General features: G+C 44.0%; 1 protein-coding gene across 1 annotated transcript in view; it reads left to right on the top strand.

Moving 5' to 3' along the window:
* WDR46 (WD repeat domain 46) overlaps positions 1 to 16,170 on the top strand; it is a 32,797-nt gene that overhangs the window by 4,240 nt on the left and 12,387 nt on the right. The window contains exons 6-10 of the mRNA XM_058857413.1: positions 2,170 to 2,274; positions 4,264 to 4,414; positions 7,389 to 7,524; positions 12,845 to 12,944; positions 15,309 to 15,462. Of these exons, the coding sequence (XP_058713396.1) occupies positions 2,170 to 2,274; positions 4,264 to 4,414; positions 7,389 to 7,524; positions 12,845 to 12,944; positions 15,309 to 15,462 (646 nt within the window). The remainder of the gene's footprint in view (positions 1 to 2,169; positions 2,275 to 4,263; positions 4,415 to 7,388; positions 7,525 to 12,844; positions 12,945 to 15,308; positions 15,463 to 16,170) is intronic.

Below are 16,170 nucleotides of genomic sequence, written 5' to 3'. Positions count from 1 at the left end.
ACCATTGCAGACTGGTATAGACCAGTATAAACCAGTACACACCAGTATAAACCGTTACAGACTGGTATAGACCAGTATAGACTATTACAGACCAGTATGGACTAGTATAGACCATTGCAGACTGGTATAGACCAGTATGGACCAGTATAAACCAGTACAGACTGGTGTATACCAGTATAGATCATTACAGACTGGTATAGACCAGTATAAACCAGTACAGACTGGTGTAGACCAGTATAAACCAGTACAGACCAGTATAAACCGTTACAGACTGGTATAGACCAGTATAGACCATTACAGACCAGTATGGACTGGTATAGACCATTGCAGACTGGTATAGACCAGTATAAACCAGTACAAACCAGTACGGACTGGTATAGACCAGTATAGACCATTACAGACCAGTATGGACTAGTATAGACCATTGCAGACTGGTATAGACCAGTATAGACCAGTATAAACCAGTACAAAGCAGTACGGACTGGTATAGACCGGTACAGACCATTACAGACCAGTATGGACTGGTATAGACCATTGCAGACTGGTATAGACCAGTATGGACCAGTATAGACCAGTAGGGACTGGTGTATACCAGTATAGATCGTTACAGACTGGTATAGACCAGTATGGACCAGTATAAACCAGTACAGACTGGTGTAGACCAGTACAGATCAGTATGGATCAGTTTGCTCCCAGTCTGTCCCAGTTCCCTCCCAGTTCCATCCCAGTCCATCCCAGTCCCCCCCCAGTCCATCCCAGTTCCCTCCCAGTTCCATCCCAGTCCCTCCCAGTCCCTCCCAGTCCATCCCAGTTCCCTCCCAGTTCCATCCCAGTCCATCCCAGTTCCCTACCAGTCCCTCCCAGTTCCATCCCAGTCCCTCCCAGTCCATCCCAGTTCCCTCCCAGTTCCATCCCAGTCCCTCCCAGTCCCTCCCAGTCCATCCCAGTCCCCCCCAGTCCATCCCAGTTCCCTCCCAGCCCCTCCTAGCCCCTCCCAGCCCCTCCCAGTCCCTCCCAGTCCATCCCAGTCCCTCCCAGTCCATCCCAGTCCCCCCCAGTCCCCCCCAGTCCATCCCAGTCCATCCCAGTTTGCCCATTCCCGCAGGCAGCTGTTACTGGGAGGTCTCCAGGGTCCCTCCCAGTTCCCTCCCAGTTCCCTCCCAGTCCCTCCCAGTTCCATCCCAGTCCCTCCCAGTCCCTCCCAGTCCATCCCAGTTCCCCCCAGTCCATCCCAGTCCCTCCCAGTCCATCCCAGTTCCCCCCAGTCCATCCCAGTCCCTCCCAGTCCATCCCAGTCCCCCCCAGTCCATCCCAGTTCCCTCCCAGCCCCTCCCAGCCCCTCTCAGTCCCCTCCCAGTCCATCCCAGTCCATCCCAGTTTGCCCATTCCACAGGCAGCTGTTACTGGGAGGTCTCCGGGGTCCCTCCCAGTCCATCCCAGTCCATCCCAGTCCCTCCCAGTTCCCTCCCAGCCCCTCCCAGTCCCTCCCAGTCCATCTCAGTTGCTCCCAGTCCCCCCCCAGTCCATCCCAGTCCCTCCCAGTCCATCCCAGTCTCTCCCAGTCCCTCCCAGTTCCCTCCCAGTCCATCCCAGTTCTCTCCCAGTCCATCCCAGTTCCCTCCCAGTCCCTCCCAGTTCCCTCCCAGTCCCTCCCAGTTCCCTCCCAGTCCATCCCAGTTCCCTCCCAGTCCCTCCCAGTTCCATCCCAGTCCCTCCCAGTTCCATCCCAGCCCCTCCCAGTCCATTCCAATTCCCTCCCAGTCCCTCCCAATCCCTCCCAGTCCATCCCAGTTCCCTCCCAGTCCCTCCCAGTCCATCCCAGCCCCTCCCAGCCCCTCCCAGTCCCTCCCAGTCCATCCCAGTTTGCCCATTCCACAGGCAGCTGTTACTGGGAGGTCTCCGGGGTCCCTCCCAGTTCCCTCCCAGTTCCCTCCCAGTCCCTCCCAGTCCCTCCCAGTCCATCTCAGTCCCTCCCAGTCCCTCCCAGTTCCCTCCCAGTCCATCCCAGTCCCTCCCCAGTCCATCCCAGTTCCCTCCCAGTTCCCTCCCAGTCCCTCCCAGTCCATTCCAGTTCCCTCCCAGTCCCTCCCAATCCCTCCCAGTCCATTCCAGTTCCCTCCCAGCCCCTCCCAGCCCCTCCCAGTCCATCCCAGTTTGCCCATTCCACAGGCAGCTGTTACTGGGAGGTCTCCGGGGTCACGTGGCCGCCCTGGACTGGGCCCAGCGGCGCCTCCTGAGCGAGTTCAGCGTCGGGGAGAGCCTGAGAGACCTGCGGTGGGAACTGGGAGCACTGGGAGGGACTGGGATGGACTGGGAGAGACTGGGATGGACTGGGAGGGAACTGGGGAAAGCCTAAGAGACCTGCGGTGGGAACTGGGAGCACTGGGAGGGACTGGGAGGGAACTGGGAATGGGCTGGGAGAGACTGGGATGGACTGGGAGGGACTGGGAATGGACTGGGAGGCACTGGGATGGACTGTGAGGGACTGGGGAGAGCCTGAGAGACCTGCAGTGGGAACTGGGAGCACTGGGAGGGAACTGGGGGGGACTGGGAATGGACTGGGAGGGAACTGGGATGGACTGGGAGAGACTGGGATGGACTGGGGAGAGCCTGAGAGACCTGCGGTGGGAACTGGGAGCACTGGGAGGAACTGGGACTGGACTGGGGGGCACTGGGAGGGACTGGGAATGGACTGGAGGGTACTGGGAGGGAACTGGGGGCGACTGGGAGGGACGGGGATGGACTGGGAGGGACTGGGAATGGATTGGGAGGGACTGGGAGAGACTGGGAGCACTGAGAGGGAACTGGGAGGGACCGGGAGAGATTGGGAATGGACTGGGAGTACTGGGAGAGACTGGGATGGACTGGGAGGGACTGGGATGGACTGGGAGGGAACTGGGAGCACTGGGAGGGAACTGGGAGGGACTGGGATAGACTGGGAATGGACTAGGGAGAGCCTGAGAGACCTGTGATGGGAACTGGGAGGGACTGAGAATGGACTGGGAGGGAACTGGGAGGGACTGGGATGGACTGGGATAGACTGGGAGGGGCTTGGGGACACTGGGAATGGACTGGGAGGGAACTGGGAGGGACTGGGAATGGACTGGGAGGGAACTGGGTCCATTTTTGGTCCTAAAATTCTCTTTTTTCTCTCCTACCCCCCATTTTCCCCCCAAATTCCCATTTTTCCCCCCAAATTCCCAATTTGCTCTGGAATTCACGTTTTCCCTTGGAATTCCCCCCAAATTCCCATTTTTCCACCCAAATTTCCATTTTTCCCCAAAAATTCCCATTTTTCCCCCCAAATCCCCCCCCAAATTCCCATTTCCCTCCCCCAAATTCCCATTTTTCCCCCCAAATCCCCCCCAAAATTCCCATTTTTCCCCCCAAAATTCCCATTTTTCCCCCCAAATACCCCCAAAATTCCCATTTTTCTCCCAAATTCCCCCCAAAATTCCCTTTTTACCCTTCAAAATTCCCATTTTTCCCCCAAAATTCCCCCCAAATTCTCATTTTTCCCCCCAAAATTCCCATTTTTCCCTCCAAAATTCCCATTTTTCCCCCCAAATTCCCCCCAAAATTCCCTTTTTTTCTCCCAAATCCCCCCCCAAATTCCCATTTTTCCCCCCAAAATTCCCATTTTTCCCCTGGAATTCCCCCCAAATTCCCCCCAAAATTCCTATTTTTTCCCCCCAAATTCCCATTTTTCCCCCCAAATCCCCCCAAATTCCCATTTTTCCCCCCCAAATTCCCATTTTCCCCTTGGAATTCCCATTTTTCCCCTAAAATTCCCATTTTTCCCCCCAAATTCCCCCCAAAATCCCCAATTTTTCCCCCCAAAATTCCCATTTTTCCCTCCAAAATTCCCATTTTTCCCCCCAAATCCCCGAAAATTCCCATTTTTCCCCAAAATTCCCATTTTTTCCCCCCAAATTCCCGTTTTTCCCCTGGAATTCCCCCCAAATTCCCCCCAAATCCCAATTTTTCCCCCAAAATTCCCCCCAAAATTCCCATTTTTTCCCCCAAATTCCCCCCAAATTCCCCCCAAAATTCCCATTTTTCCCCCCAAATTCCCCCCAAAATCCCCAATTTTTCCCCCCAAAATTCCCATTTTTCCCCCCAAATACCCCCCAAATTCCCATTTTCCCCCCCAAATTCCCATTTTTCCCCCCAAAATTCCCCCCCAAAATTCCCATTTTCCCCCCAAAATTCCCGTTTTCCCCCCAAAATTCCCATTTTCCCTGGAATTCCCATTTTTCCCAGCTGGCTTCACTCCGAGTCTCTCCTGGCCGTCGCCCAGCGCCGTTGGCTCCACGTCTACGACAACCAAGGCTTGGAAATCCACGTCCTCCGCAATTTCCCGGGAATTCTGCGCCTGGAATTCCTTCCCTACCACTTCCTGCTCGCTGCCGTGGTCAGTCCCGCTCCCCAATCCCAAATTCCCGCAAAATTCCCAGGATTTCCAACATTCCTGGAAAATTTTCCCCCATTTTGAACCATTTTTATTTAAATTTCAGTGATTTTTCCTCATTTTTTTGCCATTTTTTTGCTGTTTTTTGGGTTAATTTTGATAATTTTTGTTCCTTTTTTACCATTCCTGGAGGATTTTCCCCCATTTTGAACCATTTTTATTTAAATTTCAGTGATTTTTCCCCATTTTTTTTTCTCTATTTTGGGTGGTTTTTAATAATTTTTGGCCATTTTTGTTCCTTTTTTACCATTCCTGGAGGATTTTCCCCCATTTTGACCTGTTTTTAACCAAATTTGGAGGATTTTTCACCATTTTTTGGGTGGTTTTTGGGTGGGTTTTCATTATTTTTTACCATTTTTGGTCATTTTTGTCCCTTTTTTCCCATTCCTGGAGGATTTTCCCCCATTTTGAACCATTTTTATTTAAATTTCAGTGATTTTTCACCATTTCTTTGCCATTTTTTGGGTGGATTTTGGGTTAATTTTGATAATTTTTGTTCCTTTTTTACCATTCCTGGACAATTTTCCCCCATTTTGAGCCATTTTTAACCAAATCTCAGGAATTTTTCACCATTTTTCAGGAGAATTTTGATCATTTTTGTCCATTTTTATCCCTTTTTTCCCATTTCTGGAGGATTTTCCCCCGTTTTGAGCCATTTTAACCAAATCTGGGGGATTTTTCACCATTTTTTTTCTCTTTTTTGGGTGGTTTTTAATAATTTTTGGCCATTTTTGTCCCTTTTTTACCATTCCTGGACAATTTTCCCCCATTTTGAACCATTTTTATTTAAATTTCAGTGATTTTTCCTCATTTTTTTGCCATTTTTTTGCTGTTTTTTGGGTTAATTTTGATAATTTTTGTTCCTTTTTTACCATTTCTGGAAAATTTTCCCCCATTTTGAACCATTTTTATTTAAATTTCAGTGATTTTTCCTCATTTTTTTGCCATTTTTTTGCTGTTTTTTGGGTTAATTTTGATAATTTTTGTCCCTTTTTTACCATTTCTGGAGGATTTTCCCCCATTTTGAGCCATTTTTAACCAAATCTCAGTGATTTTTCATCTTTTTTTTACCATTTTTTGGGTGGATTTTGGGTTAATTTTGATAATTTTTGTTCCTTTTTTCCCATTCCTGGACAATTTTCCCCCATTTTGAGGCGTTTTTAACCAAATCTGGGGGATTTTTCACCATTTTTTCCTCTTTTCTCGACTTTTTTCCCCTTTTTCCCAAGTTTTTTCCCCTTTTCCTGACTTTTTTCCCAACTTTTCCCCCCATTTTTCCCCCTTTTCCTGAGTTTTTTCCCAACTTTTCCCCCCATTTTTTCCTCTTTTCCTGACTTTTTTCCCCCTTTTCCTGACTTTTTTCCCACTTTTCCTGACTTTTTTCCCAACTTTTCCCCCCATTTTCCCCCTTTTCCTGACTTTTTTCCCAACTTTTCCCCCCATTTTTCCCTTTTTCCTGACTTTTTCCCCCTTTTCCTGACTTTTTTCCCCCTTTTCCTGACTTTTTTCCCAACTTTTCCCCCATTTTTCCCACGTTTCCCTTGTTTTTTCCCACTTTTGTTGACTTTTTCCCCCTTTTCCACACTTTTTTCCCCTTTTTTCCCATTCTTTTCCCCTTTCCCCCCATTTCTGCCCCTTTTCCTACATTTTTCCACATTTTCCCAACTTTCTTCCCCCTTTTCCCTGTTTTTTTCCTTCTTTTCCTACCTTTTCCTCCCCATTTTCCCCCATTTTCCCGAGTTTTTCTGCTCTTTTTCCAAGTCTTTTCTCCCTTTCCCAACTTTTCCCCCTTTTCCCACATTTTCTGGAGTTTTTCCCCCTTTCCCTCCCTTTTCCCCCTTTTCCCCTATTTCCTCCCCTTTTCCGGAATTTTTCTCCCCTTTTCCCAACTTTCCCCCCCCTTTTCCCTAATTTTTCCCAACTTTTCCCCATTTCTCCCCCCATTTTCCCTCATTTCCTCTCCTTTTCCCAACTTTTTCTCCCTCTTTTCCCAACTTTTCCCCCCCTTTCCTGACTTTTTTCCCAACTTTTCCCCATTTTTCCCAACTTTTCCCCCATTTCCTCTCCTTTTCCTGAATTTTCCCCCCCTTTTCCCAACTTTTTTCCCAACTTTTCCCCATTTCCCCTCCTTTTTTCCCAACTTTTCCTCATTTCCCCTCCTTTTTTCCCAACTTTTCCCCATTTTTCCCAACTTTTCCCCCATTTCCTCTCCTTTTCCTGAATTTTCTCGCCTTTTCCCAATTTCTCCCCCCATTTTCCCCCATCTCCTCTCCTTTTCCTGAATTTTCCCCCCCTTTTCCCAACTTTTTCCCCCCTTTCCTGACTTTTTTCCCAACTTTTCCCCATTTCCCCCCCTTTTCCCCCAACTTTTCCCTATTTTTCCCAACTTTTCCCCATTTTTCCCAACTTTTCCCCCATTTCCTCCCCTTTTCCCGAATTTTTCTCCCCTTTTCCCAATTTTTCCCCCCTTTCCTGACTTTTTTCCCAACTTTTCCCCATTTCCCCTCCTTTTTTCCCAACTTTTCCCCGTTTTTCCCAACTTTTCCCCCATTTCCTCTCCCTTTCCCAAATTTTTCTCCTCTTTTCCCAACTTTACCCCCCCTTTTCCCGAATTTTTTCCCACCTTTTCCCCCCTTTTCCCTCCTTTTTTCCCAACTTTTCCCCATTTTCCCCCCCTTTTCCCCCCTTTCCCCCCATTTCCTCTCCTTTTCCCGAATTTTTCTCGCCTTTTCCCAACTTTTCCCCCCTTTTCCCGAATTTTTTCCCACCTTTTCCCCATTTCCCCTCCTTTTTTCCCAACTTTTCCCCATTTTCCCCCCCTTTTCCCCCCTTTCCCCCCATTTCCTCTCCTTTTCCCGACTTTTCCCCCCCTTTTCCCAACTTTTTTCCCAACTTTTCCCATTTTTCCCCCCTGCAGAGCGAGCTGGGGCTGTTGCATTTCCTGGACATCTCGGTGGGTCGGGAAGTGGCCGCGCTCCGGACCCGGAACGGCCGCGCCGGCGCCATGGCCCAGAACCCGGCCAGCGGCGTCATCCACCTCGGCCACGCCAACGGTGAGAGATCCCAAAAAATTCCCAGAATTCCTGAGGGTTTGGAAGGATTTTTTGGGAATTTTTGGGATTTTTTTAGGGATTTTTTGGGGATTTTTTGAGATTTTGGGGGAATTTTTGGGGGGATTTTTGGGAAATTTTTTGAGATTTCTTTTAAATTTTTGGGATTTTTTTGGAGATTTTTTGGGGATTTTTGGGAAATTCTTGGGAATTTTTTTGGAATTTTTTGGCATTTTATTTGGAATTTTTTTGGAATTTTTTGGCATTTTTTGGGATTTTTTTGGGGATTTTTTTTTGCATTTTTGGGGATTTTTTGGGGGATTTTTGGGGACTTTTTTTGGGATTTTGGGGGGATTTTTGGGGACATTTTTCTTTATATTTTGGGGGATTTTTTGGGGACTTTTTTGGAATTTTTTGGGATTTTGGGGGGATTTTTGGGAAATTTTTTGAGATTTTTTTGGGGGATTTTTTGGGAATTTTTGGGGGATTTTTGGGAAATTCTTGGGAATTTTTTTGGAATTTTTTCACTTTTTTTGGTATTTTATTTGGAATTTTTTTGGAATTTTTTGGCATTTTTTGGGATTTTTTTTGGCATTTTGGGGATTTTTTGGGGAGTTTTTGGGGGATTTTTTTGGGAATTTTTGGGATTTTTTGGGAGCCATGGCCCAGAACCCGGCCAGCGGCGTCATCCACCTCGGCCACGCCAACGGTGAGAGATCCCAGAATTCCCAGAATTCCCAGAATTCCTGAGGGGTTTTATTGGGATTTTTTTTGGATTTTTTAGGGAATTTTTTGGGATTTTTTGGGATTTTTTTAGGGATTTTTGGGGGATTTTTTGGGGATTTTTTGGGATTTTTTGGGGATTTTTTGGGGGGATTTTTGGGAATTTTTGGGGATTTTTTGGGGTTTCTTTGGGATTTTTTGGGGACTTTTTTGGGATTTTTTTTAATTTTGGGGGGATTTTTTGGGAATTTTTTTGTCAATTTTTGGGATTTTTTGGGGGATTTTTTGGGGACTTTTTTTTGTATTTTGGGGATTTTTTTGGGAATTTTTTGGGCATTTTTGGGGAATTTTAGGGGGATTTTTGGGAAATTTTTTGGGATTTTTTGGGGGATTTTTTGTGGATTTTTGGGAAATTCTTGGGAATTTTTTGGGGATTTTTTCACATTTTTTGGCATTTTATTTGGAATTTTTTTGGAATTTTTTGGCATTTTTTGGGATTTTTTTTTGCATTTTTGGAGAATTTTTGGGGATTTTTGGGGGATTTGGGGAATTTTTGGGAGCCATGGCCCAAAACCCGGCCAGCGGCGTCATCCACCTCGGCCACGCCAACGGTGAGAGATCCCAAAAAATTCCCAAAATTCCTGAGGCTTTGGAAGGATTTTTTGGGAATTTTTGGGATTTTTTGGGAATTTTTTAGGGATTTTTTGGGGATTTTTGGGGATTTTTTGGGATTTTTGTGGGATTTTTTGGGGAATTTTTTTGGATTTTTTGGGGATTTTTTTGGGATATTTTTGGGAATTTTTGGGGGATTTTTGGAAAATTCTTGGGAATTTTTTTGGAATTTTTTCACATTTTTTGGCATTTTTTTTGGAATTTTTTGGGATTTTTTTGGGATTTTTTGGGGACATTTTTTTTGATATTTTGGGGAATTTTTTGGGGACTTTTTTGGGATTTTTTGAGATTTTGGGGGGATTTTTGGGAAATTTTTTGGGATTTTTTTGGGGATTTTTGGGGGATTTTTTGGGGATTTTTGGGAAATTCTTGGGAATTTTTTTGGAATTTTTTGGCATTTTTTGGCTTTTTTTTTTGGCATTTTTTGGGATTTTTTGGGGGATTTTTTGGGGATTTTTGGGATTTTTTGGGAGCCATGGCCCAGAACCCGGCCAGCGGCGTCATCCACCTCGGCCACGCCAACGGTGAGAGATCCCAAAATTCCCAAAAAATTCCCAAAATTCCTGAGGCTTTGGGAGGATTTTTTTTTAATTTTTGGGATTTTTTGGGAATTTTTTGGGGATTTTTTGGGGATTTTTTTTTAATTTTTGGGGATTTTTTGGGGGATTTTGGGGGGATTTTTGGGGACATTTTTCTTTATATTTTGGGGGATTTTTGGGGGACTTTTTTGGGATTTTTTTTAATTTTTGGGATTTTTTTGGGGATTTTTTGGGGATTTTTGGGAAATTTTTGGGAATTTTTTTGGAATTTTTTGGCATTTTATTTGGAATTTTTTTGGAATTTTTTGGCATTTTTTGGGATTTTTTTGGGGATTTTTAAGGGGATTTTTTGGGGATTTTTTTGGGAATTTTTGGGATTTTTTGGGAGCCATGGCCCAGAACCCGGCCAGCGGCGTCATCCACCTCGGCCACGCCAACGGTGAGAGATCCCAGAATTCCCAAAATTCCCAGAATTCCTGAGAGGTTTTATTGGGATTTTTTGGGGAATTTTGGGGATTTTTTTGGGGGATTTTTTTGGAATTTTTCGGGATTTTTTGGGATTTTTTTTTATTTTTTGGGGGATTTTTTGGGGAATTTTTTTGGGATTTTTTGGGGATTTTTTGGGATTTTTGGGGGATTCTTTGGGATTTTTGGGGGATTTTTTGGGATTTTTGGGGGATTTTTTGGGAATTTTTTTGGATTTTTTGGGGATTTTTTGGGGGATTTTTTGGGATTTTTGGGGGATTTTTTGGGGACTTTTGGGAATTTTTTTGGGGAATCTTTTGGCATTTTTGGGGATTTTTTTGGGATATTTTTGGGAATTTTTGGGGGATTTTTGGGAAATTCTTGGAATTTTTTTGGAATTTCTTTGGCATTTTTGGGGATTTTTTTTGGCATTTTTGGGATTTTTTGGGGATTTTTGGGGAATTTTTGGGATTTTTTGGGAGCCATGGCCCAGAACCCGGCCAGCGGCGTCATCCACCTCGGCCACGCCAATGGTGAGAGATCCCAGAATTCCCAAAAAATTCCCAAAATTCCTGAGGGGTTTTATTGGGATTTTTTTTGGATTTTTTAGGGAATTTTTTGGGATTTTTTTAGGGGATTTTTAGGTATTTTTTAGGGATTTTTGGGGTTTTTTTGGGATTTTTGGGGAATTTTTGGGGGGATTTTATGGGATTTTTTTGGGGACTTTTTTGGGATTTTATGGGATTTTTTTGGGATTTTTTTTGGTATTTTGGGGGGATTTTTTGGGAATTTTTTTTTATTTTTTGGGGATTTTTTGGGGGATTTTTTGGGGATTTTTTGGGGATTTTTTGGGGACTTTCGGGAATTTTTTGGGAATCTTTTGGCATTTTTGGGGATTTTTTTGGGATATTTTTGGGGGATTTTTGGAAAATTCTTGGAATTTTTTTGGAATTTCTTTGGCATTTTTGGGGATTTTTTTTGGCATTTTTTTGGAATTTTTTGGGAATTTTTGGGGATTTTTTTTGGCATTTTTGGGAATTTTTTGGGGATTTTTTTGCGAATTTTTTTTTTTTCTTTTTTTGGGATTTTTTTGGATTTTTTGGGGAATTTTTGGGGGGATTTTTGGGAATTTTTTGGGGATTTTTTGGGGATTCTTTGGGATTTTTTGGGGATTTTTTGGGAATTTTGGGGGGGATTTTTGGGGGGACTTTTTGGGAAATTTTGGGGGAATTTTTGGGATTTTTTGGAGGTTTTTTTGGGGTTTTTTTTTATTATTTTTGGGGGGATTTTTTTGGAATTTTGTGGGATTTTTGGGATGGTTTTTTGGGGATTTTTTTTTTATTTTTGGGAAATTTTTGGGGGATTTTTTTGGGGAATATTTTGGGGAATTTTTGAGGGATTTTAGGGGATTTTTTAGGATTTTTTTGAGGTTTTTTGGGATTCTTGTGGGATTTTTGGGGGGATTTTTTTTTTATTTTTGGGGATTTTTTAGGGGGAATTTTTGGGGGATTTTTTGGGATTTTTTTTGGAGTTTTTTGGGGATTTTTGGGGATTTTTTGGAGATTTTGGGGGGAATTTTTTTGGGGAATTTTGGGGTTTTTTTGGAATTTTTGGGGGATTTTAGGGGATTTTTTAGGATTTTTTTGAGATTTTTTGGGATTTTTGTGGGATTTTTGGGGAGATTTTTTTTTTTATTTTTGGGGATTTTTTAGGGGGAATTTTTGGGATTTTTTGGGGGGATTTTGGGGGATTTTTTGGGATTTTTTTGGGGACTTTTTTGGGATTTTGGGGGATTTTTTTGGGGATTTTTGGGGATTTTTTTGAGATTTTGGGGGGAATTTTTATGGGGAATTTTGGGGGTTTTTTTGGAATTTTTGGGGGATTTTAGGGGATTTTTTGGTGATTTTTTTTGAGATTTTTTGGGATTCTTGTGGGATTTTTGGGGGGATTTTTTTTTATTTTTGGGGATTTTTTAGGGGGAATTTTTGGGATTTTTTGGGGGATTTTTTGGGGGATTTTGGGGGATTTTTTGGAGATTTTGGGGGGAATTTTTATGGGGAGAATTTTGGGGTTTTTTTTGGAATTTTTGGGGGATTTTAGGGGATTTTTTAGGATTTTTTTGAGGTGTTTTGGGATTCTTGTGGGATTTTTGGGGGGATTTTTTTTTATTTTTGGGGATTTTTTAGGGGGAATTTTTGGGGGATTTTTTGGGATTTTTTTGGGGACTTTTTGGGGATTTTTGGGGATTTTTTGGGGATTTTGGGGGATTTTTTTTGGAATTTTTTTGGTTTTTTTGGGAATTTTTTGGAGATTTTGGGGGGAATTTTTATGGGGAATTTTGGGGATTTTTTTGGAATTTTTGGGGGATTTTAGGGGATTTTTTAGGATTTTTTTGAGGTTTTTTGGGATTCTTGTGGGATTTTTGGGGGGATTTTTTTTTTATTTTTGGGGATTTTTTAGGGGGAATTTTTGGGGGATTTTTTTGGAATTTTTGGGGATTTTTGGGGATTTTTTGGAGATTTTGGGGGGAATTTTTATGGGGAATTTTGGGGGTTTTTTGGAATTTTTGGGGGGATTTTTCGGGGATTTTTTAGGATTTTTTTGAGGTTTTTTGGGATTCTTGTGGGATTTTTGGGGGGATTTTTTTTTTATTTTTGGGGATTTTTTAGGGGGAATTTTTGGGATTTTTTGGGGGATTTTTGGGGATTTTTTGGAGATTTTGGGGGGAATTTTTTTGGGGGGGAATTTTTGGGGTTTTTTGGAATTTTTGTGGGATTTTAGGTGATTTTTTTGGGATTTTTTTTGCGATTTTTTGGGGGTTTTTTTGGGATTTCGTGAATTTTTGGGGGATTTGAGGATTTTTTTTGGGATCTTGGGATTTTTTTTGGGATTCTTTTCCCAAATTCCCGGATTTTTCCCCCCAGGAACCGTTTCCCTCTGGACTCCCAACATTCCCGAGCCCGTGGTTCGGCTCCTGGCCCATCGCGGATCCGTGCGCGGCCTCGCCGTCGACGCCTCGGGAAGGTGAAAAATCCCGGGAATTCCGGGGGATTTCTGGGAATTCTGGGGGATTTCCAAGGGATTTCTGGGAATTCTGGGGAAATTTTGGGAATTCTCAGGGATTTCTGGGAATTCTGGGGGATTTCCAAGGGATTTCTGGGAGATTTCCAAGGGATTTCTGGGAATTCTGGGGGATTTCCAAGGGATTTCTGGGGGAATTCTGGGAATTCCAGGGGATTTTATGGGAATTTTGGGGGAATTTTGGGAATTCTGGGGGAATTCTGGGAGAATTCTTGGGGATTTCTGGGAATTCTGGGGGATTTCCAAGGGATTTTTGGGAATTCTAGGGGATTTCTGGGGGATTTCAGGGATTTCTGGGGGATTTCTGGGAATTCTGGGAGATTTCCAAGGGATTTCTGGGAATTCCAGGAGATTTCTGGGGGATTTCCAAGAATTCTGGGGCATTTCTGGGAGATTTCCAAGGGATTTTTGGGAATTCTGGGGAATTTCTGGGAATTCTGGGGGATTTTGGGGGGATTTCTGGGAATTCTCAGGGATTTCTGGAGGATTTCTGGGAATTCTGGGGGATTTCTGGAATTTGGTGGGATTTGGGTGGATTTTGGTGGGATTTTCCTGGATTTTGGGTGGATTTTCCTGGAATTTTGCTGGAATTCGGTTGGATTTCGGTTGGATTTTCCTGGATTTGGGTGGATTTTGGGTGGGATTTTCCTGGATTTCCCTGGAATTTTCCTGGAATTTCGTTGGAATTTGGGTGGATTTTGATTGGATTTTCCTGGATTTGGGTGGATTTGGGTGGGATTTTCCTGGATTTCCCTGGATTTGCTGGAATTTGGTTGGGTTTGGGTTGGATTTTCCTGGATTTCCCTGGAATTCTGCTGGAATTTGCTGGAATTTGGGTGGATTTGGTTGGATTTTGGTTGGATTTTCCTGGATTTGGGTGGGATTTTCCTGGATTTCCCTGAATTTTGCTGGAATTTGCTGGAATTTGGTTGGATTTTGGCTGGATTTTCCTGGATTTGGGTGGATTTGGGTGGGATTTTCCTGGATTTTCCTGGATTTGGTGGGATTTGGGTGGATTTTCCTGGATTTTGTTTGGATATTGCTGGAATTTGGGTGGATTTTGGTTGGATTTTCCTGGATTTTGAGTGGATTTTGGTTGGATTTTCCAGCATTTTCTTGGATTTTCCTGGATTTCCCTGGAATTTGGTTGGGTTTGGGTTGGATTTTCCTGGATTTCCCTGGAATTCTGCTGGAATTTGCTGGAATTTGGGTGGATTTGGTTGGATTTTGGTTGGATTTTGGTTGGATTTTCCTGGATTTGGGTGGGATTTTCCTGCATTTTCCTGGATTTCCCTGGAATTCTGCTGGAATTTGGTTGGGTTTGGGTTGGATTTCCCTGGATTTCCCTGGAATTCTGCTGGAATTTGGTTGGGTTTGGGTTGGATTTTCCTGGATTTCCCTGGAATTCTGCTGGAATTTGGGTGGGATTTTCCTGGATTTCCCTGAATTTCCCTGGAATTCTGCTGGAATTTGCTGGAATTTGGGTGGATTTGGCTGGATTTTGGTTGGATTTTCCTGGATTTGGGTGGGATTTTCCTGGATTTTCCTGGATTTTACTGGAATTCTGCTGGAATTTGGGTTGGATTTTCCTGGATTTCCCTGGAATTCTGCTGGAATTTGCTGGAATTTGGGTGAATTTGGTTGGATTTTGGTTGGATTTTCCTGGATTTGGGTTGGATTTTCCTGGATTTTGGGTGGATTTTGCTGGAATTTGGGTGGATTTTGGGTGGGATTTTCCTGGATTTCCCTGAATTCTGCTGGAATTTGCTGGAATTTGGGTGGATTTGGTTGGATTTTCCTGGATTTGGGTGGGATTTTCCTGGATATTGGGTGGATTTTGCTGGAATTTTGTCGGAATTTGGGTGGATTTTGCTGGAATTTGGGTGGATTTGGTTGGATTTTGGTTGGATTTTCCTGGATTTGGGTTGGATTTTCCTGGATTTTCCTGGAATTCTGCTGGAATTTGGGTGGGATTTTCCTGGATTTCCCTGGAATTCTGCTGGAATTCTGCTGGAATTTGCTGGAATTTGGGTGAATTTGGTTGGATTTTGGTTGGATTTTCCTGGATTTGGGTGGATTTCCCTGGAATTCTGCTGGAATTTGCTGGAATTTGGGTGAATTTGGTTGGATTTTGGTTGGATTTTCCTGGATTTGGGTGGGATTTTCCTGGAATTTTGCTGGATTTTCCTGGATTTCCCTGAATTTTGCTGGAATTTTGCTGGAATTTGGTTGGATTTTGGTTGGATTTTCCTGGATTTTCCTGGATTTCCCTGGAATTCTGCTGGAATTTCTTCTCCCCAACCACAGCCTGATGGCCACGTCGGGTTTGGACCGGAAGATCCGGATTTTTGACCTTCGGAATTTCGGGATCCTGCAGGAATGGGGGGTCCCAACAGGAGCTGCACACCTGGAATTCAGCCAGAGGGGGCTCCTGGCCAGCGCCTGCGGGGACCTGGTGCAGGTCAGAGACCCAAAAACCACCAAAATAGACCCAAAAACACACCCAGAACACCCTAAAATCCCAATTTTTCCCTCCCAAAATTCCCATTTTTCCCTCCCAAAATTCCCATTTTTCCCCCAAATTCCCAGATTTTCCCCCCAAATCCCCATTTTCCACCCCAAAATTCCCATTTTTCCCCCCAAATTCCTGAATTTCCTCCCCAAATTCCCATTTTCCCCAAAAATTCCCGTTTTTCCCCCCCAATTTCCTGACTTTTCTCCCCAAATTCCCGGATTTTTCCCCAAATCCCAATTTTTCCCTCCTAAAATCCCAATTTCCCCCAAAAATTCCCATTTCTCCCCTTCAAATTCTTATTTTCCCTCCCAAAATTCCCATTTTCCACCCCAAATTCCCATTTTTCCCCCAAATTCCCATTCCCCCCCAAATTCCCATTTTTCCCCCAAACTTCCAGATTTTTCTCCAAATTCCCATTTTTCCCTCCCAAAATTCCCATTTTTCCCCCTAAATTCCCAGATTTTCCCCCCAAATCCCCATTTTCCACCCAAAATTCCCATTTTTCCCCCCAAATTCCCATTTTCCCCCCCAAATTCCCATTTTTCCCTCCTAAAATCCCCATTTCCCCAAAAAATTCCCATTTCTCCCCTTCAAATTCCCATTTTCCACCCCAAAATTCCCATTTTTCCCTCCCAAAATTCCCATTTTTCCCCC

This window comes from Poecile atricapillus, chromosome 26, assembly GCF_030490865.1.
Source record: "Poecile atricapillus isolate bPoeAtr1 chromosome 26, bPoeAtr1.hap1, whole genome shotgun sequence".
NCBI lineage: Eukaryota > Metazoa > Chordata > Aves > Passeriformes > Paridae > Poecile > Poecile atricapillus.
This window is presented reverse-complemented; position numbering and strand designations above follow the sequence as displayed.